The 22,129-nt window shown below is 40.9% G+C and overlaps 2 protein-coding genes and 1 long non-coding RNA gene across 7 annotated transcripts; 1 reads left to right on the top strand and 2 right to left on the bottom strand.

Annotated features, from left to right (window-relative positions):
* Positions 1-10,304: 10,304 nt before the first annotated feature.
* Positions 10,305-12,349, bottom strand: LOC109908456 (ladderlectin). Of its 2 annotated transcripts, XM_020507099.2 has the most exons (7): positions 12,184-12,348; positions 11,981-12,059; positions 11,781-11,822; positions 11,460-11,587; positions 11,002-11,136; positions 10,697-10,808; positions 10,305-10,550 (listed from the first exon to the last, which is right to left on the bottom strand). In XM_020507099.2, exons 2-7 carry the CDS (start codon positions 12,039-12,041, stop codon positions 10,465-10,467), a joined length of 564 nt encoding a protein of 187 aa, XP_020362688.1. In that variant the 5' UTR covers positions 12,042-12,059; positions 12,184-12,348; the 3' UTR covers positions 10,305-10,464. The 2 variants fall into 2 exon arrangements, with proteins under 2 accessions (XP_020362688.1, XP_020362689.1); XM_020507100.2 differs by lacking the exon at positions 11,781-11,822 and having other exon boundaries at positions 12,184-12,349.
* A 3,373-nt stretch (positions 12,350-15,722) lies between these two features.
* On the top strand, positions 15,723-18,087 carry LOC109908657 (ladderlectin-like). 4 transcript variants are annotated; one of them, XM_031793670.1, is made up of 7 exons: positions 15,723-15,871; positions 15,997-16,075; positions 16,184-16,264; positions 16,755-16,882; positions 17,304-17,438; positions 17,632-17,743; positions 17,873-18,087. In XM_031793670.1, the coding sequence occupies exons 2-7, from the start codon at positions 16,021-16,023 to the stop codon at positions 17,956-17,958; spliced, it is 597 nt and encodes a 198-aa protein (XP_031649530.1). In that variant the 5' UTR covers positions 15,723-15,871; positions 15,997-16,020; the 3' UTR covers positions 17,959-18,087. The 4 variants fall into 4 exon arrangements, with proteins under 4 accessions (XP_031649530.1, XP_031649531.1, XP_031649532.1 ...); XM_031793671.1 differs by having other exon boundaries at positions 15,983-16,075; XM_031793672.1 differs by lacking the exon at positions 16,184-16,264 and having other exon boundaries at positions 15,726-15,871; positions 15,983-16,075.
* On the bottom strand, positions 18,042-20,359 carry LOC116354395 (uncharacterized). Its single transcript, XR_004203600.1, has 3 exons — positions 20,183-20,359; positions 19,980-20,058; positions 18,042-19,859 (listed from the first exon to the last, which is right to left on the bottom strand). It is a non-coding gene; the product is annotated as an uncharacterized LOC116354395 (long non-coding RNA).
* Positions 20,360-22,129: the final 1,770 nt, after the last annotated feature.

Below are 22,129 nucleotides of genomic sequence, written 5' to 3'. Positions count from 1 at the left end.
ATACCAACGTGGCATCAGCAGAAACCCAGCCTAAAACCCCAAACAGCAATGTCACGACTCTCATTTTTACTATAAAATGAATCTGTTCTTGTCCACCTCGCTCTCTAGCGGCACTGTGTGCACTTCGGGGCGAACCTTGCATCGGTGCAAAGCTCTGCCAAGTGCCATTTCTTACAGGAGGTGGTGATGACCAGTACTGGTGATTTCTCCAAAACATGGATTGGAGGAGTTGATGCTGTTCATGTAGAGTACTTATCGATATCTCTAAAGCCAAGACTCATGAAGTCAAGTCTAGGTTTGGAAGCTCTTTGAGAGGCAGATACTAGAGCAAATGCTCGATGAATTATCCACTGGCTTTGTTTTTACTCTATGGGAATGAGTCTGAGACTTGACTGTTCTTCCCCACAGAAACGGGTGTGGTTCTGGAGTGATGGCTGTAAATTATATATTTTTATAGACCATTTTGTGACAATTTTCTTGTCAGGATCCTCTCATGTGTAGAAACCACCACTTTCACAAGCCCCGTGTTATTCAATAGGTGCAAGCTTTCTATCGGTGGAAAGAGGGGATTGAGTTGTGGTAATTCTCTAGCATAAACACACAAGAAACTATTAAAAATGGCGTCAGGTGTGAAGCGCAGGTGCGTCAAGCTACTCTAGGTGTACCAGCATATTTGTTGTGGTGTTGAGAAGGTTTAAATCCTAAGCAACCTGCCTACATGTTGTTTGAAGTACATTAGACCAACATAGCTACATAGCAGGTCAAAGCTGGAAAACCTTGGTAGAGCATGGGTGAAGTTAGGCCTTTTGCATTTTTTAAGAACAACAAGTCAGTTAAGAACAAATTCTTACTTACAATGACGGCATACCCTGACGACGCTGGGGCAATTGTGCGCTGCCCTATGGGACTCCCAATCACAGCCGGATAAGATGCCGCTTGGATTCAAACCAGGTACTGCAGTGATGCCTTTTGCACTGAGATGCAGTGTCTTAGACCACTGCGCCACCACTGGTACTCGTGAATTTCCTTTCTTTTTAGGCTTCAGACCGACCTAGATAACATGATAATAACAGGCTATATTATTATAATATATCATATTCACAAAACAGAATTGGTTAATTACCATGATCATGTTGAGGTAATTATACTAGTGAGCTGTTCATGGAGGGAATAAGTACCATGCCTGTGAGTACCATGCCATACAATATGGGTCTAATACATGTGCCAGTAATAAGCACATCTTGTACTCACAAACTGAGTTTGGACATTTGTTTGGTTAAAACAGTAGGATAAATACACATGTTGTCCATTCTCGTATTTAACTTTAAAATCTGTATGTACAGTTGAAGTCGGATGGATCAACACTTTATTTTAAGAATGTGAAATGTCAGAATAATTGAGAGAATGATTTATCTCAGCTTTTCTTTCTTTCATCACATTCCCAGTGGGTCAGCAGTTTACATACCCTCAATTAGAATTTGGTAGCATTGTCTTTAAATTGTTTAACTTGGGTCAAACGTTCAGGTAGCCTTCTACAAGCTTTGCACAATAAGTTGGGTGAATTTTGGCCCATTTCTCCTGACAGAGCTGGTGTAACTGAGTCAGGTTTATAGGCCACCTTGCTCGCACACACTTTTCAGTTCTGCACACACATTTTTGATAGGACTGAGGTCTGGGCTTTGTGATGGCCAATCCAATACCTTGCCTTTGTTGTCCTTAAGCCATTTTGCCACAACTTTGGAAGGTTGCTTGGGGTCATTGTCCATTTGGAAGACCCATTTGCGACCCAGCTTTAACTTCCTGACTGACGTCTTGAGATGTTTCTTCAATATATCCACATCATTTTCCTTCCCATTGATGCAATCTATTTTGTAGAAGTCCATCCTGCAGCAAAGCACCCCAACAACATGATGCTGCCACCCCGTGCTTCACGGTTGGTATGGTGTTCTTTGGCTTCCAAGTCTCCCCCTTTTTCCTCCAAACATGATGATGGTCATTATGGCCAAACAGTTCTATTTTGGTTTCATCAGGCCAGAGGACATTTCTCCAAAAAGTACGATATTTGTCCCCATGTGCAGTTGCAACCCATAGTCTGGCTTTTTTATGGCGGTATTGGAGCAGTGGCTTCTTCCTTCCTGAGCGGCCTTTCAAGTTGTGTCGATATAGGACTCGTTTTACTGTGGATATAGATACTTTGTGGCCGTTTCCTCCAGCATCTTCACAAGGTCCTTTGCTGTTGTTCTGGGATTGATTTGCACTTTTCGCACCGAAGTACATTCATATCTAGGAGACAGAACAAGTCTCCTTCCTGAGCGGTATGATGGCTGCGTGGTCCCATGGTGTTTATACTTGCATACTATTGTTTGCACAGATGAACGTGGTACCTTCAGGCACTTGGGAATTGCTCCCAAGGATGAACCAGACATGTGGAGGTGTACAAAAAAATTTCTGAGGTCTTGGCTGATGTCTTTTGATTTTCCCATGATGTCAAGCAAAGAGGCACTGAGTTTGAAGGCAGGCCTTGAAATATATCCACAGGTACACATCCAATTGACTCAAATTATGTCAATTAGCCTATCAGAAGCTTCTAAAGCCATGACATAATTTTATGGAATTTTCCAAGCTGTTTAAAGGCACAGTCAACTTAGTGTATGTAAACTTCTGACCCACTGGAATTGTGATACAGTGAATTATAAGTGAAATAATCTGTAAACAATTGTTGGAAAAATGACCTGTGTCATGCACAAAGTAGATGTCCTTACCAACTTGCCAAAACTATAGTTTGTTAACAAGAAATGTGTGGAGTGGTTGAAAAACGAGTTTTAATGACTCCAACCTAAGTGTATGTAAACTTCCGACATCAACTGTATATACCTAGTGAGAGTTTGGAAACGTAAAGCTACATTCTGGAATTCGAAATACAACTAAATGTTCGCCCAACTTCTTGGTATACAGGGAAGGGAAATGTAACACCTCTCAAATTCATAGATTGTGCTCTAGATGCAAAGACTGACAGTCTATGACATCCACATGATAGTTTTCAACAGATTGTAAAGATGTTTACGTTCTTGTTTGTCCGGTAATAAAACCTTTTGTGTCATTATGGAGAATAATTTATGAATTATATTCTTCAAGAATAAATGCAAGGTTATTAGAATTTTGTGATTTTCTATTTGTTCTTGTCACGACTTCCGCCGAAGTCGGTTCCTCTCCTTGTTCGTGCAGCGTTCAGCGGTTGACGTCATCGGATTTCTAGCCTCGCCAATCCACCTTTCATTTTTCCATTTGTCTTGTCTTGTTTTCCTACACACCTGGTTTCAATTCCCTCAGTATTAGAAGTGTGTCACGTTCGTCGTAACGAGGAGACCAAGGTGCAGCGTGAGATGAATACGTTCTTCTTTTATTAAAACAAAGAACACTAAACAAACTAACAAAATAACAAAATGACCGTGAAGCTATAAACAAGAGTGCTGACATGCAACTACACATAGACAATAACCCACAAAACCAAAATGGCAACCTAAATAAGATCCCCAATCTGAGACAACGATAAACAGCTGTCTCTGATTGGGAGCAATTCAGGCCACCATAGACCTACATTTACCTAGACAATACCAAAACCCCATAGATATACAAAAAACCCTAGACAAGACAAAAACACACATACCACCCTCATCACACCCTGACCTAACCAAAATAATAAAGAAAACCCCCCATGTCTGTGTGTGGAATTGTTTGTTGTTTCATGTATGTGCACGCTAGACTGGTTTGCGCTGGGTTATGTCAACCCATATTGTGTTTAGTGTTCTTAGTTCCGTGTGTTTTGTTCACTGAAATAAAAGGCTCCTTTGTCTACCCAACTTCTGCTCTCCTGTGCCTGACTCCCTTACAGCCAGATACGTAAGGGGAACCTACTGAAGAGATGAGTCTTCAATAAAGACTTAGGGGTCGAGACCGAGTCTGCGTCTCTCACATAGATAGGCAGACCATTCCATAAAAATTGAGCTTTATAGGAGAAAGCCCAGCTGTTTGCTTAGAAATTATGGGTACAATAAGGAGGCCTGCGTCTTGTGACCACATGTAGGTATCTACAGCAGGATCAAATCAGAGAGATAGGTAGGAGCAAGCCCATGTAATGCTTTGCAGGATAGTAGTAAAACCTTGAAATCAGCCATAGCCTTAAGAGGAAGCCAGTGTAGAGAGGCTAGCACTGGAGTAATATGATCAAATGTTTTGGTTGCAGTCAAGATTCTAGCAGCCTTATATTGTTTATTTAGTGCTCTATCTGGGTAGCCAAAAAGTAGAGCATTGCAATAGCCTAATGTAGAAGTGACAAAAGCATGGATTAGCTTTTCTGCATCAGTTTTGGACAAAACATTTCTGATTTTTGCAGTGTTATGAAGAAGCTGTCCTTGAAATATTCTTGATATGTTTGTCAAAAGAGAGATCATGGACCAGAGTAAAGCCGAGGTCCTTCACAGTTTCCTTTAAGACAACTGTACAACCATCAAGATTAATTGTCAGATCCAACAGAAGATCTCTTGGTTTCTTGGGACCATCTCTGTTTTGTTTTGTCATTTACCGCCATCCACATCCTTATTTCTGAAACAGGGTGGGTAATTTTGGGGCTTAACCATGTTGCGACAGCTGTGTATCATCCGCGTAGCAGTCAAAGATAACATTGTTTCCGAATGACATCACAAAGAGGTAAAATATATAGTGAAAACAATAGCGGTCCTAAAAAGGAACCCCGAGGAACACCGAAATGTATAATTGATTTGTCAGAGGACAAACCATCCACAGAGATGAACTGATCTCCTTTCCGACAGATAACATCTAAACCAGGCCAGAACTTGTCCATGTTGACCAATTAGGGTTTCCAATCTCTCCAAAAGAGTGTGGTGATCAATGGTGTCAAAAGCAGTACAAGGACAGATGCAGAGCCTTGGTCTGACGCCATTAAAATATAATTTACCACCTTCACAAGTGCAGTCTCAGTGCTTTGATGGGGTCTAAAACCAGACTGAAGCATTTCGTATTCACTATTTGTCTTCAGGAAGGCAGTGAGTTGCTGTGCAACATATTTTTCTCAAATCTTTGAGAGGAATGGGAGATTCCATATAGGCCGATAGTTTTTTTATATTTTCTGGGTCAAGGTTTGGCTTTTTCAAGAGGGGCTTTATTACTGCCACTTTTAGTCCGGAGAGAACGGGGAGTACGTCTCAAGGTCAAGGTCTCCCTGATCTCTGTCGGCTGGGTAGTGAGACAGTATGTGCGTAGGATACCTACTGTTTGTGTGGAAGTATGTGCGTAGGATATCTTCTGTTTGTGTGTATGTATGTATGTATGTAGGATGCCTACTGTTTGTGTGGAAGTATGTGCGTAGGATACCTACTGTTTGTGTGGAAGTATGTGCGTAGGATATCTTCTGTTTGTGTGTATGTATGTATGTAGGATGCCTACTGTTTGTGTGGAAGTATGTGCGTAGGATACCTACTGTTTGTGTGGAAGTATGTGCGTAGGATATCTTCTGTTTGTGTGTATGTATGTATGTAGGATGCCTACTGTTTGTGTGGAAGTATGTGCGTAGGATACCTACTGTTTGTGTGGAAGTATGTGCGTAGGATATCTACTGTTTGTGTGAAAAATGTGCGTAGGATATCTACTGTTTGTGTGGAAGTATGTGCGTAGGATACCTACTGTTTGTGTGGAAGTATGTGCTTAGGATATCTACTGTTTGTGTGGAAGTATGTGCGTAGGATATATACTGTTTGTGTGGAAGTATGTGCGTAGGATATCTTCTGTTTGTGTGTATGTATGTATGTAGGATGCCTACTGTTTGTGTGGAAGTATGTGCGTAGGATATCTACTGTTTGTGTGAAAAATGTGCGTAGGATACCTACTGTTTGTGTGGAAGTATGTGCTTAGGATATCTACTGTTTGTGTGGAAGTATGTGCGTAGGATATCTACTGTTTGTGTGGAAGTATGTGCGTAGGATACCTACTGTTTGTGTGGAAGTATGTGCTTAGGATATCTACTGTTTGTGTGGAAGTATGTGATTAGGATGTCTACTGTTTGTGTGGAAGTATGTGCGTAGGATACCTACTGTTTGTGTAGAAGTATGTGCTTAGGATATCTACTGTTTGTGTGGAAGTATGTGATTAGGATATCTACTGTTTGTGTGGAAGTATGTACGTAGGATATCTACTGTTTGTGTGGAAGTATGTACGTAGGATATTTACTGTTTGTGTGGAAGTATGTGCGTAGGATATCTACTGTTTGTGTGGAAGTATGTGCGTAGGATATCTACTGTTTGTGTGGAAGTATGTACGTAGGATATCTACTGTTTGTGTGGAAGTATGTGCGTAGGATATCTACTGTTTGTGTGGAAGTATGTGCGTAGGATATCTACTGTTTGTGTGGAAGTATGTGCGTAGGATATCTACTGTTTGTGTGGAAGTATGTGCGTAGGATACCTACTGTTTGTGTGAAAAATGTGCGTAGGATATCTACTGTTTGTGTGGAAGTATGTGCGTAGGATATCTACTGTTTGTGTGGAAGTATGTGCTTAGGATATCTACTGTTTGTGTGGAAGTATGTGCGTAGGATACCTACTGTTTGTGTTTATGTATGTGCGTAGGATACCTACTGTTTGTGTGGAAGTATGTACGTAGGATATCTACTGTTTGTGTGGAAGTATGTGCGTAGGATACCTACTGTTTGTGTGGAAGTATGTGCTTAGGATATCTACTGTTTGTGTGGAAGTATGTGATTAGGATATCTACTGTTTGTGTGGAAGTATGTGCGTAGGATATCTACTGTTTGTGTGGAAGTATGTGCGTAGGATATCTACTGTTTGTATGGAAGTATGTGCGTAGGATATCTACTGTTTGTGTGGAAGGATGTGCGTAGGATATCTACTGTTTGTGAGGAAGTATGTGTGTAGGATATCTACTGTTTGTGTGGAAGTATGTGCGTAGGATACCTACTGTTTGTGTGGAAGGATGTGCGTAGGATATCTACTATTTGTGAGGAAGTATGTGCGTAGGATATCTACTGTTTGTGTGGAAGTATGTGCGTAGGATATCTACTGTTTGTGTGGAAGTATGTGCGTAGGATATCTACTGTTTGTGTGGAAGTATGTGCGCAGCTATAAAATTGATGTTTTTGTATTCTTGACTTTAGAACATTCTCTGAATAAACTGTACTAACCTTTTGCACAAGCTGAGTCTTTGACTAATTATTATTATTATACCCATGGTCTTACAAACCTTGGGGATTGGTCAGAGCTATTGATTGTCAGTTATCATTGGGATAGTAAATTCTCGTGACAGTTACATTTAATTAGTCAGTTAGGTGGTTAACCAATTTTTGTCCTCCGACGTCCTTGGGTAGGTGGAGGGAGTCTGGAAGTGCATCTAGGAATCTTTGGGTTGTCCGAGAATTTATGGTACGGCTTTTGATGATCCTTGGTTGGGGTCTAAGCAGATTATTTGTTGCGATTGCAAACGTAATAAGATGGTGGACCAATAGTCCAGAATTATGAGGAAAAACGTTTAGATCCACAATCTTTATTCCACAGAACAAAACTAGGTCCAAGGTATGACTGTGGCAGTGAGTAGGTCCAAAGACATGTTGGACAAAACCCACTGAGTCAATGATGGCTACGAAAGCCTTTTGGAGTGGGTCTGTGGACTTTTCCATGTGAATATTAAAGTCACCCAAAATGTTAATATTATCTGCCATGACTACAAGGTCCGATAGGAATTTAGGGAACTCAGTGAGGAACGCTCTATATGACCCAGGAGGCCTGTTAACATTAGCTTTAAAAAGTGATTGAGTAGGCTGCAAAGTTTTCATGACTAGAAGCTATAAAGACGAAAGCGCAGTCATTTTTTTATTTTATTGAAATCTGCTATCGTATATGTTAGAAACACCTCCTCCTTTGCGGGATGCACGGGGGATATGGTCACTAGTGTCACCAGGAGGAGAGGCCTCATTTAACACAGTAAATTCATCAGGCTTAAGCCATGTTTCAGTCATGCCAATCACATCAAGATTATGATCAGTGATTAGTTAATTGACTAGAACTGCCTTGGAAGTGAGGGATCTAATATTAAGTCACCCTATTTTGAGATGTGAGATATCACAATCGTTCAATAATGACAGGAATGGAGGAGGTCTTTTTTCCAGTGAGATTGCTGAAGCGAACAACCTAGATCGAGACACAGACACGTTCTCAATGGGGATAGCTGAACTGACTACACTGACTATGCTAGTGGCAGGTTCCACTAAGCTGGCAGGCTGGCTGACAGCCTGCTGCCTGTCTCATTGTGGAGCTAGAGGAGTTAGAGCCCTGTCTATGTTCATAGATAAGATGAAAGCACCCCTTAAGCTAGGATAGAGTCCGTTATTCCTCAGCAGGCCAGGCTTGGTCCTGTTTGTGGATGAGTCCCCGGAAATCTTTTGTGAGGGGCAAATAAACAGTTTTCAACCAGCGATTGACCTGTGAGACTATGCTACAGAGCTCATCACTCCACCTAACTGGGAGGGGGCCAGAGACAATTACTCGATGCCGACACATCTTTCTAGCTAATTTACACGCTGTAGCTATGTTGTGCTTGGTGACCTCTGACTGTTTCATCCGAACATCATTGGTGTCGACGTGGATAACAATATCCCTATACTCTCTACACTCTCCAGTTCTAGACTTAGCCAGCACCTTCTTCAGATTTGCCTTAACGCCAGTAGCCCTGCCACCTGGTGAACAGTGTATGATTGCTGGATGATTATTTTAAGTCTAATACTGCGGGTAATGGAGTCGCCAATTGTCAGAGCAAATGGTGAGAGGCTTCGGTGGCACAGTCCCGGTAACGGGTGGAGGAGAGATCAGGGAAGGCTCGGCCTCTGACTCCGACTTGTTGCTTAATGGGGAGAACTGGTTGAAAGTTTCTATCGACTGAATGAGTGACACCGGTAGAGCATGCCGACAGCATTTCATTCCAGAAGCCTTGAGAAAATTGTCTGGCTGCGGGGACTGTGCAAGGGGATTTATACTACTATCTGCACTTACTGGTGGCACAGATGCTGTTTCATCCTTTCCTACACTAAAAGGACCCTTGCCTAACGATTGCATCTGAAGCTGGGCTCGCAGCACGGCTATCCTGACGTGCAGCTACTGGTTACCATTGACGAGCAGCTACTAATAGCTAGCTGGTGGCTATCTCTCCTTGTATTTCTCCTGAAATTGTATGTGTAACGATTCTCGTCCTCTTCTTCTGATGAGGAGTAGCAAGGATCGGACCAAAATGCAGCGTGGTATGTATCCATAATGATTTAATGATTTAATGAATACAAAATACAAAAGAACAACATGAAAACCGAAACAGTCCCGAATGGTGCAAACACTGAGACAGAAAAATAAACACCCACAACTCAAAAGTGAAACCAGGCTACCTAAGTATGATTCTCAATCAGGGACAACGATTGACAGCTGCCTCTGATTGAGAACCATACCAGGCCGAACACAGAAAATCCCAAATTATAGAAAAAAGAACATAGACAACCCACCCAACTCACGCCCTGACCATACTAAAACAAAAGACATAATAAAATGACTTAAGGTCAGAACGTGACAGTATGATTCTTTGTGAGCGCTGTTCAGATGAACTTTTAAGTTGGTTGGGTTTTCCCTTTTATCTCTGTTCCACACGCTGCCATCTCCTGACACTACATTTGCTTTTGTCCTTTCCAGCAACGTACTCGAAACAATCCCATACAGCACTTTTCCTTTTGCTGCCGCCATTGTTCACACCTATGGTTCACACTTGGAGCTCGCCCTCGGATGTCTTCCCTGTTAGCTACGGATAGCTAGTGATAGTGATGCACAAGCAAAGCCTATTTGAACCATTACCATTTGCTGGCAGCATTTACCCGTCAGATTCAGTAGCTAGAAAACCCCATTCGATTTTTGCCCAATGGAGGGAAAAAAACGAAAACTAAACAATTTATGATGCTTTTCATTTTATTTTGCAGTCAAAGACAATAGTTTCAGTATAGTTTTATGAATTTTTTAAATGTTTTTATTTATTTTTTTATTTTGTTTATTCAATTGTTTATCCAAATTGCATTTTTATTTTAGTATCAGTTTTTGTTGACTGTAATAACCTTGAATCGACGGATAAATATCAAGAATTGAAATGACCATAGAGTAAACTCTGAGATCCTAGACTGTACCTTCAAGAATCCTCTTACAATTATGGTAGTATCATTCACATTTAATAGTGACTCAAAAGAGAAAACACAATGTCTACTCCCGTTTTATTGACAATAAACAACAAAAGCATCACTCAACATATATGAACAACCACTAACTCAAAGTTACAGTTAACAGAAACAACTTATGACTTTACCATAAAGACTGTTCAGTTGGGTGTTGGCACTATGGAGTATCATTGTTGGTTTCAGTTCTTCTGGATTTCACACATTCTTTTGGAGCACACCGAGGGAAAGCTGCTTCCACAGTTTATATCGTTCCAGCCATATTTATCTTAAAAGGAAACACAGCACAGAAATGACCTCTCAAATAATCTCAGGTGTTCACACAACAATAGAATAGTGGGTTTGCGGTGTGTGTGTGTGTGTTTCAGCTTTATTTGATGAATGGATCAGTGAATGATACTGGGCCTACTGTACCTCCCCAGTTGATCACTATACATGGCTCTCTGCCACCGCTATTATTGGGCTCTCCTTTCTTCCAGTTCTGGTAATCAAATTCAGAGCCGTCACTCCAAAACCATAGTCTGTCCTGTGGTGAAGAAGTGTGGTCTCAGTATCCCATGTTATCATTATAATAGTATGCCAATAGATACTGCAGTGACCTTTTTGTTGTTGTTGAGTACATCTATAAGATCCTCCAAACCGAGATCTGACTTTATCAGTGACCCTTGAGATATTGATGAGTTTACCAAAGAAATTACTGATCTGTGAGTATACTCCACCTGAACAGCATCAAATCCTCCAATCCAGGTAGTTGAGAAACCGCCAGTCTTGCTCGCCACCACTTCCTGTAGAAATTGATACTCCGCAGAGCTGTGCACAGACACCAGGTTTGCTCCAAGGGACACACAGTGGCGCTACAGTGAGAGGTAGACAGGGACAAAGACATTTCATAATATAAGTATTAGTCAGCAGTACAGTCTGTGATAACTTATCTTCTGGACTCTCACAATCAAATATTGTCCATCGCAATTAATGCTCCTTTAAAAAAATGCTCTAGGAGATATTAGATTATCTCTGTCTTAACCAATGTCATGTAGGTTCCAATATACAGTAGGCCTTGATTAACATACATATATTTATAAATATGCCACGCTTTAAGGGTAACCTCAAACCAAATAAGCGAGTTGATTTTGATTGAACTTTCCCTTTAATTCACAGTAGGGAGTAACCATAATACCTCTGCTAGGGGCCATGACCTTGCAGTCTCGACGAACATGAAGCAGCGCGATCCAAATTGGAACCAGCCTGTGGGGCATTGGTTCCTGTTCTCTGCTGCCACTACTCCCTCCTCTTCCCCCTTAGCTCCTGGAAGAAGGACAGACAGGCAGGAATTCAAATGGACAAGTCATAGCAATGTTGTTCACAAACAACCGCCCCTGCACACGACTGTTATTCTGATTAGTAGAATCATCAACCTGTGAGAGGTGTCTACCTAGTAGTACTGCGGATGAATCTACTGACATAGGTTTCATGGACAGAGATTAAAAGCTATAATTACCCAGAAGCAAAGCCTGCTCAAAGTCCTGGAACAGTTCTAAAACTGGAACACAAAAAAGAGGGAAGGTAGGCCCTCAGCACCCAGATAACAACAACTTCAACTAGCTGGAGTTCCAGGGATCGACAGGAAAGGAGTGTTTTGTAAAGAATGCTGTAAAGTGTGAACTAAAGTGTATATTCTCGGTTTGCTGTGTGTCCTACCTGTTGCACCATTCAGAGCAACGGCAGCACAGAGCAGCAGAGATATGGTCAACATTGCCATGGTGGTGATGATGGTCTCCTAAAAACAAGGTACTGGAACAATCAGAGGGCAATAATGCTAGAAACATCCAGAATTCTCTGAAAAACAGCATAACAGCAAATTAAACAGTTTATTACTTAATGTACATGAATTGAGGATTTACCTGTTAATGTGAATCACTGGTAAATTCTGCAGGTTCCGTTAATCTGGAGAAAGAGGAGCACTTTTACACTGTCAGCCACAAATAAATAGCCATTTCAAACAACTGTTAGCTGGCAATGGTGTTCCATAGAACTGATTTGAGGTGTGTTCAAATTCCAGATATGAATGGCTTTTCATGGCAATGTCCTTTGGAATGTTTACCTATCGTGTGAGCTATTAAAGATTATCAAAAAAATTAATGGTTACCTAGTAAATGGTTTTCCATGGAACTAGTATCCTGTTGAATAAAGTTCAAATGCCATATTCATGATACTGTTATTGGGAATAGTGTTGCATCCAGGGTTGGGGCCAACTAAAATAGAAATTCTTGACATCAAATAAAATCAAGTCAAATTTGATTGGTCACATACACATATTTAGCAGATGTTATTGCGGGTGTATTGAAATGCTTATGGTCCTAGCTCTACCAGTACAGTAATAAACTAACAATTCACAATAATACACACAAATCTAAAAGTAAAAGAATGGATTCAAGAAATATATAAATATTAGGATGAGCAATGTTGGAGTGGCATTGACTAAAATACAGTAGAATACAATACAGTATATACATATGAAATTAGTAAAACAGTATGTAAACATTATTAAAGTGACTAGTGATCCATTATTAAAGTGACCAGTGATCCCATGTACATAGGGCAGCAGCCTCTAAGGTGCAGGGTTGAGTAACCAGGTGGTGGCCTTGGGATGTGGTGGCCCTGTTCCCTGATTTAAGAGGTGATGACCACCACTCCACTACCATTGTCAACTCTCTCCTGACATGAACTGAAGCCACGTCTCATGTGCCCGCTGATCCACTGGCAAATTGAATGTTTCCTCTCCAAGTACTGTGAGTACCCCTATCAGTTTTCTCTCATTCCTGTATGTAGAGTCAATCACAAACACAATCACATGATGACACATTCAATGATTTTACTCCTTGCTTGGACTAACTCATTCTTAGCTCTTTTGTCTAACTGTATAGTGTGTTGTGTTATTGTTTTTTGTCTTCCCAGTCAAACCCTGTCCTGCAGTGGTCAAGCCTCTGAACACCTCAACTCATGCCTCATACCCTCATTCAATCACTGCTGTGATCCCATCCCAACACTATGTAAGTAACTCATAATATTGTAATTTAAATGTCTTTATTAAACTCTTTAGGTTAAAATAGTTAGTCTTTGATGATTTTTGAAACACACTTTTGTTGTCTCCGTGCGTTCCGCGCCTATACCCTGGGTCTCCCATCCTCCTCAATTTTTCAAGTCCCCAGCCTCCACTGGCCCAGTAATATAGTCAAGTGCCACAAAAAGGAAAGTTACAGTTGGCCCAGAACAAAGCAGCTGGCCCTTAAAGCTCACATTAATAATATGCATGTCAATCTCTCTTGGTGCAAAGAAGAGGAAAGATTGACTTCATCACTACTTGTATTTGTGGGAAGTATTGACATGTTGAAAGCACTAAGCTGTCTGTTTAAATGACTAGCACACAGCTCAGACACCCATGCATACCCCACAAGATATTCCACCAGAGGTCTCTTCACAGTCCCCAAGTCCAGAACAGACTACCCGAAACACACAGTACTATATAGAGCCATGACTACATGCAACTCTATTCCACATCAAGTAACTCATACAAGCAGTAAAATCAGCTAAAAAGACAGTTAAAACTACACCTTATGGAACAGTGCGGGCTGTGAAGAGACACACACACAGGCACAGACACACGCATAAGCACACACACTCTGCCCATGTACATATGGATTTTGTGTTGCAGATATGTTGCAGTAGAGTAGTGTGTAACAATGTGTTGTGAAATGTAATGTTTTATTGTATGTAATTGCCTTAATGTTGCTGGACACTTGGAAGAGTAGCTGCTGCCTTGGCATAATAAATATAAATACAAGGCACAGCACCCATTGGTCAACCTCCATCGGAATTAGCATCCCCACACCGGAGAGGTAACTGACCGCACATTGAACACATGGGACATAGCAGAGGAGAAGATCCTACTCTTCGTAACTGACAACGGGGCGAACATGGTCAAGGCTATTACAGTATAGACAAGAGAATACCTGTGATCAACAACAACCAGAACTGGCCTTAGCTTTGAACGGTGCGGCAGAAATGTCTGAATCTGAGTCGGACACCGCCGATTATTCTTATAAGGCTAGGCACCACAGCCTCATTTTTCTCCCCTTTACCAGTTGGATGTAGACACAAATATCATACATTATTGTATTGCAATGTTTCTGAAATATGTTTAAAAAATATGCAAATATAGTAATATCTCGTTAAATATGTGCATATTGTCATATCGGGCAAATAAATTTTTCTTGATACTGGATGAAGTCAAGTCTATATTTTGGTTTCATTTCATTAAGACACTCCAGGACCGGACTTGTCCAGAGAAGATTGTGGAGAAATACTTTTTTTCATCTTTCTATCTGTCAAAAAAAAAAAGATCTACAATAGAAAATGTACAACATATCAACAAATCTTTCTGGGCAAATCTGGAGAAAAATCTGGAGGATAACCAAACAAAGTGGGGTATGTAGTATGGTAAACTAAATAACATTTACATGAGACTTCAGGAGACAGCAGAGGGAGCACGCCAGCATCCACATCGACAGGACCGCAGTGAAGAAGGTGAAAAGCTTCAATTTCCTCAACGTACACATCACTGACAAGACAGTGTGGTGAAGAAGGTGCAACAACAGCGCGTCTTCAACCTCGGGAGGCTGAAGAAATTACATTTGTCTTGGCACCTAAGACCCTCACAAACTTTTACAGATGCACAATTGATGGTATCCTGACGGCTTGTATCACCGCCTGGTACGGCAACTGCACCGCCCACGCATCACTGCATGCCCTCCAGGATACCTACAGCACTCGGATGTCACAGGAAGGCCAAAAAGTTCATCAAGGACATCAACCACCCACGCCACAGCCTGTTCACCCCGCTATCATCCAAAAGGCGAGGTCAGTACAGGTGCATCAAAGCTGGGACCGAGAGGCTGAAAAACAGCTTCTATCTCAAGGCCATCAGACTGTTAAATAGCCTTCACTAGCCGGCTACCACCCGGTTACTCAACCCTGCACCTTAGAGGCTGCTGCCCTATTTACATAGACATGGAATCACTGGTCACTTTAATAATGGAACACTAGTCACTTTAATGATGTTTACATACTGTTTTACTAATTTCATATGTATATACTCTATTTTAGTCAATGCCACTCCAACATTGCTCGTCCTAATATTTAGATATTTCTTGAATCCATTCTTTTACTTTTAGATTTGTGTGTATTATTGTGAATTGTTCGTTTATTACTGTACTGGTGGAGCTAGGACCACAAGCATTTTACTACACCTGCAATTTGAACTTTATTCAACAGGATACTAGTTCCATGGAAAACCATTTACTAGCTAACCATAAATTTTTTGATAATCTTTAATAGCATTCCAAAGGACATTGCCATGAAAAGCCATTCATATCTGGAATTTGAACACGCCTCAAATCAGTTCTATGGAACACCATTACCAGCTAACAGTTGTTTGAAATTACTATTTATTTGTGGCTGACAGTGTAAAAGTGCTTCTCTTTCTCCGGATGAACAGAACCTGCAGAACTTACCAGTGATTCACATTAACAGGTAAATCCACAATTCATGTACATTAAAGTAATAAACTGTTTAATTTGCTGTTATGCTGTTTTTCAGAGAATTCTGGATGTTTCTAGCATTATTGGCCTCTGATTGTTCCAGTACCTTGTTTATAGGAGACCATCATCACCACCATAGCAATGTTGACCATATCTCTGCTGCTCTGTGCTGCCGTTGCTATGAATGGAGCAACAGGTAGGACAAGAATACACACTTTAGTTCACACTTTACAGCATTTTTTACAAAACACTCATTTCCTGTCGATCCCTGGAACTCCAGCTAGTTGAAGTTTTTGTTGTCCAGGTGCTGAGGCCCTACCTTCACAATTTTTTGGGGTACCAGTTCTTGTTTCAGAACCTTTGCTGGAGAAAAACACTGAGAAAGGTGTGTGCCTAGTTAGTTGCACTTGTTTTGAATTTGGCCAGTACGATAGTAACTTTTTCACACTACTGAGTCGAGTCGAACTGCACTGGGCTGGCCTGGTTACGAAACCACCGTAGTTGCTGGAACAGTGCTGGGAAAGGCAATGTGAAGATAAAATATCTGAGCCAGCACATGACAGTTCGGGTGACCTGAACTTTGCAAAGGCAGCGTTGATTTCATGTGTTTTCTTGTCTTTAACTGCATTCCCTATAGAGTCCCTTGAAAAGACAATTTACTTTGAGCAGGCTTTGCATCTGGGTAATTGTAGTTTTTAATCTCTGTCCATAAAACTTATGTAAGTAGATTAATCCGCAGTACTACTAGGTAGACACCTCTCACAGGTTGATGATTCTACTAATCAGAATAACAGTTGTGTGCAGGGGCGGTTGTTTGTGAACAACATTGCTATGACTTGTCCGTTTGAATTCCTGCCTGTCTGTCCTTAATCCAGGAGCTAAGGGGGAAGAGGAGGGAGTAGTGGCAGCAGAGAACAGGAACCAGTGCCCCACAGGCTGGTTCCAATTTGGATCGCGCTGCTTCATGTTCGTCGAGACTGCAAGGTCATGGCCCCTAGCAGAGGTATTATGGTTACTCTCTACTGTGAATTAAAGGGAAAGTTCGATCGAAATCAACTCGCTTATTTGGTTTGAGGTTACCCTTAAAGGTGATTTGGCCTATTTTTTTTTATAGGCAACGCACGTGTCATGTAAAATATTGAACCTCTCCTTGAAGTTATTGTTTCATTGGAATTTTTCTTTAAGCGTGGCATATTGATTGATATATTTATGCTAATTAAGGCCTACTGTATATTGAAATCTATAGGACATTGGTTAAGACAGAGATAATCTAATATCTCCTAGAGCATTTTTTTAAAGGAGCATTCATTTGCGATGGACAATATTTGATTGTGAGAGTCCAGAAGATAAGTTATCACAGACTGGACTACTGACTAATACTTACATTACGAAATGTCTTTGTCCCTGTCTACCTCTCACTGTAGCGCCACTGTGTGTCCCTTGGAGCAAACCTGGCGTCTGTGCACAGCTCTGCGGAGTATCAATTTCTACAGGCAATTGCGGGGTGCAAGACTGGCGGTTTCCCAACTACCTGGATCGGAGGATTTGATGCTGTTCAGGTGGAGTATACTCACAGATCAGTAATATCTTTGGTAAACTCATCAATATCTCAAGGGTCACTGATAAAGTCAGATCTCGGTTTGGAGGATCTTATAGATGTACTCAACAACAACAAAAAGGTCACTGCAGTATCTATTGGCATACTATTATAATGATAACATGGGATACTGAGACCACACTTCTTCACCACAGGACAGACTATGGTTTTGGAGTGACGGCTCTGAATTTGATTACCAGAACTGGAAGAAAGGAGAGCCCAATAATAGCGGTGGCAGAGAGCCATGTATAGTGATCAACTGGGGAGGTACAGTAGGCCCAGTATCATTCACTGATCCATTCATCAAATAAAGCTGACACACACACACTATTCTATTGTTGTGTGAACACCTGAGATTATTTGAGAGGTCATTTCTGTGCTGTGTTTCCTTTTAAGATAAATATGGCTGGAACGATATAAACTGTGGAAGCAGCTTTCCCTCGGTGTGCTCCAAAAGAATGTGTGAAATCCAGAAGAACTGAAACCAACAATGATACTCCATAGTGCCAATATCCAACTGAACAGTCTTTATGGTAAAGTCAAATATTCAGTAAAGATTATTTGTACTTGTTTTGTTGTTTATTGTCAATAAAACGGGAGTAGACATTGTGTTTCCTCTTCAGAATCATTATTAAACATGAATGATACTGCCATAATTGTAACAGGATTCTTAAAGGTACAGTCTAGGATCTCAGAGTTTGTTCAAAGAATCATACAAACAATTTCAGTATAAATACCAGGTGAGATAGCCACCAGCTAGCTATTAGTAGCTGCACGTTAACCAGTAGCTGCACGTCAGGACAACCAACTTCAGCAGTTTGCATGAAAAGAGCAGAAACATAGCAACCATAGCAACCTCAAATGAGTTTCAAAAAAAGAGAAGAAGCACTGGTTAATTAATTCGTCCAGTCTGAAAATTCCACGAGACTGCGATGAGCCAGCCTTCAGAAAATTCAACTGAACACTTGATACCAAATGTCAAACTCCTGCTGCTGTTAGAGCGAACGGCTTGATTGCTTCGCAAAACTATACAGCAACCCAGAACGTTAAGGAGATTTTGAAAGAGGCATGAAAAATAACCATGTGGATAGACGGATGGAGCAAGAAAGGACTGACTGCTTCGTTTATGGGCATATCAGCCTGTTTCTATCACCCCACCTCCATCAAGGAAATTGAGCAAGCTGAGGAGACTAAACTGCTCGGTGTAACCTTGGATTGTAAACTGTCTGGTCAAAACGTATTGATGCAAAGGTAGCTAAGATGGGCAGGGGTCTGTCCGTAATAAAGCGCTGCTCTGCTTTCTTGACAAGGCTATCAACAAAACAAGTCCTACAGGCCCTAGTTTTGTCACACCTGGACTACTGCCCAGTCCAGTGGAGGCTCCGCAGAAGAAGAATGAGAGTACCATCCTCCTCAGTAAAATTTAATAAAAATAAAAATAGTGAAACAATAAAAAAGTGATCCTTTTTAGATTAAACTATACTAAATACATTCATTTCTCAGCAAATAATTGATTAAAACAAATAGTTTTGCAATGAAGGTCTATAGCAACAGTACTCGCTGGGGTAGCACCATGGTGTAGCCGGAGGACAGCTATCTTCTGTCCTCCTCTGGGTACATTGACTTCAATACAAAACCTAGGAGGCTCGTAGGCCTCAACCCCTTCAATAGATATACATGGTAATTATGACCACTTCCGGAGGACGACCTCCATCCAGTCAAAGCTTTGGCAGTATGAACAGACATGCGGTTCATCCAATCATAGGATTAGAATTAGAGAATGAACCTAGTGTGTTGTATTCGGGTTGTGCCGAATACAGGAGATGGAAGAGGTAGATTATAAATTGTTTTCTTGGTTTTAGAACTTTATTTTTGTGTCCAGTTAGTGCAATTTATTTCAACCAACTGGAATTAAATGTATAGCTGGTTAACAGGGAGCCTTGCATTGCAGGACTTGCCTGCTTTTTGGAAAGTCTGAAACTTGGGCAAAAGGGGGGTACAGTGACCTGAAGTACATTGATCGTTCAACTAAATGCCAAAACAAAATCATGGAGCATATAAATGCCCACATCAGATCTAAGTTGGGAAAAAGCTGAATCAATTATGACGAAGGTCTGCGTATTCAAACCTCGCAACACAACGGGAAAGTAAGAAGAAACAGGGATGTTGTCAAGCGGCATATCAACACCACTGCATTTTGGGTCAGGCCAGAATTGGCTACTAGAGGATATGACACAAGGGCAACTACAAGGAGCTTGCAGCGGTAATTGCGCGTTAAGATGCTTTACTTGCTGAACATATGGAACTTTCGACTGTGCTTTCTGGGATGTCGGTAGGGCCTCGGGTAGGGCCTCGGGTAGGGCCTCGGGTAGGGCCTCAGCACCTGGACAACAAAAACTTCAACTAGCTGGAGTTCCAGGGATCGACAGGAAAGGAGTGTTTGGTAAAAAATGCTGTAAAGTGTGAACTAAAGTGTATATTCTTGGTTTGCTGTGTGTCCTACCTGTTGCACCATTCAGAGCAACGGCAGCACAGAGCAGCAGAGATATGGTCAACATTGCCATGGTGGTGATGATGGTCTCCTAAAAACAAGGTACTAGAACAATCAGAGGGCAATAATGCTAGAAACATCCAGAATTCTCTGAAAAACAGCATAACGGCAAAGTAAACAGTTTATTTTGAAATGTACATGAATTGAGGACTTACCTGATAAATGTGAATCACTGGTAAGTTCTGCAGGTTCTGTTCATCCGGAGAAAGAGGAGCACTTTTACACTGTCAGCTACAAATAAATAGTTAGCAATTTCAAACAATTGTTAGCTGGCAATGGTGTTCCATAGAGCTGATTTGAGGTGTGTTCAAATTCCAGATATGAATGGCAAAGAATGTTCTTTGGAATGGTTACCGATCGTGTGAGCTATAAAAGATTATCAATTTAAAAAAATGATTAACTAGTATTGGTGTTCCATGGAACTACAGTAGTATTCTGTTGAACAAAGTCCAAATACCATGTTAATGGCAATGTTATTTGGAATGGTTATGCAATCAGGGTTGGGGCCAACTAATATAGAAATTCCTATTCAATTATTGACATCACTTATGAAGTGGAGAATTTACGTGGTATTCAAATTCGAATTGCAACAAAAATACCTTCAAGGGGCAATCAAACAGTCGAAACAATAACAAAGCGTACTAACACTAACCTTAACCCCTAACACTAACCTTAACCTCTAACACTAACCTTAACCCCTAACACCTAGCCTAGCTAATGTTAGCCACAAATAATAGGACCGATGAGTCAGAAGTATAACTTTTTGGATGACATGGGTCCCATTATGTCTGGCAAAAACCAAACAGTGCATTCCACAGTAACAACGGTCAAGCATGGTGGTGGTAGTGTGATGGTTTTCTTCCTCAGGACCTAGACGACTTAATAGAAGGAAGCATGAATTCTGCTCTGTATCAGAGAATCTAATAAGAGAATGTCAGGCCAACAGTCTGTGAGCTGAAGCTAAAGCGCAGCTGGGTCATGCAGCAAGACAATGATCCAAAACACACAATCAAGTCTACATGAAAACGGCTAAAAAGTAACACATTTGAAGTTTTGGAATTGCCTAGTCCTAATTCCACTTGAGAGGTTGTGGCAGGACTTGAAATGAGCAGTTAATGCTTGAAAACCCACAAATGTCGCTGAGTTTAAGCAGTTCTGCATGGAAGAGACGTGAGAGACTGATCAACAACTACACAAAACGTTTGGTTGGAGTCATTGCAGCTAAAGGTGTCACGACCAGTTATTGAGTGTAAGGGGGCAATTACTTTTTCACACAGTGGCATTGGGTGTTGCATAACGTTGTTTATTAAATCAATTAAATAAGTATGTCATTATTGTGTTATTTGTTCACTCAGGTTCCCTTTATCCAATATTAACTTTTGATTTGATAACATTCAGTATGAAAAGTATGCATAAGTAGAGAACATTTGAAAGGGGGATAATACCTTTTCACCGCCCTGTATACATTTTATTTGGGGAAAAAAAACATTTGGGATGTGAAATGTTTTCAGTGTAAACTTAAAAATAGAACCAGAAAAAGTATGTAGAAAATATAAATATATTTTGAATAAGATCTGAGGACTAACAATCATTAAAATAAAAGCTAAACAGTCAGGGAAAATAAACAAAATTCCCAAAATGATGCATTTATAAGTCATTTTGTTTTGGCATGGGACCCCAATGGATTTCGTTATGTTTGAGACACTCCAATAGCATTGCAATAAACTAGCTTTAAAACACCTAATTCTATCAGCCCCTGGCATGAAATGTAGAATTGCAGGACATTTGCTTTGCAAACTGCAAATTCTCTCAGCCCCATGGCAAGATGTGTAGAATTGCAGAAAATGTGCATTAAAACCGCAGAACTATCACTGCGTCCAAAAGGAGGACCTCAAAAGAAATTGGTCGGCAAAACGCACCATTGGCCACGGCCACCACCTAAGCCCCATTTGGATCCAGAAAAAGCCCTGACATCAGATCATACTAATTTGAGTGTCCCGGATTTACATTTTATGTCCACACCTTCGTAGAGGTTGCAGCAAGAGTTGGTCCAAGTGGCTGCATAGCACGATTCCTAATAAACACTGTTCGATCGTTGGACC

Source organism: Oncorhynchus kisutch, linkage group LG17 (genome assembly GCF_002021735.2).
Source record: "Oncorhynchus kisutch isolate 150728-3 linkage group LG17, Okis_V2, whole genome shotgun sequence".
NCBI classification, from domain to species: Eukaryota; Metazoa; Chordata; class Actinopteri; order Salmoniformes; family Salmonidae; genus Oncorhynchus; species Oncorhynchus kisutch.
This window is presented reverse-complemented; position numbering and strand designations above follow the sequence as displayed.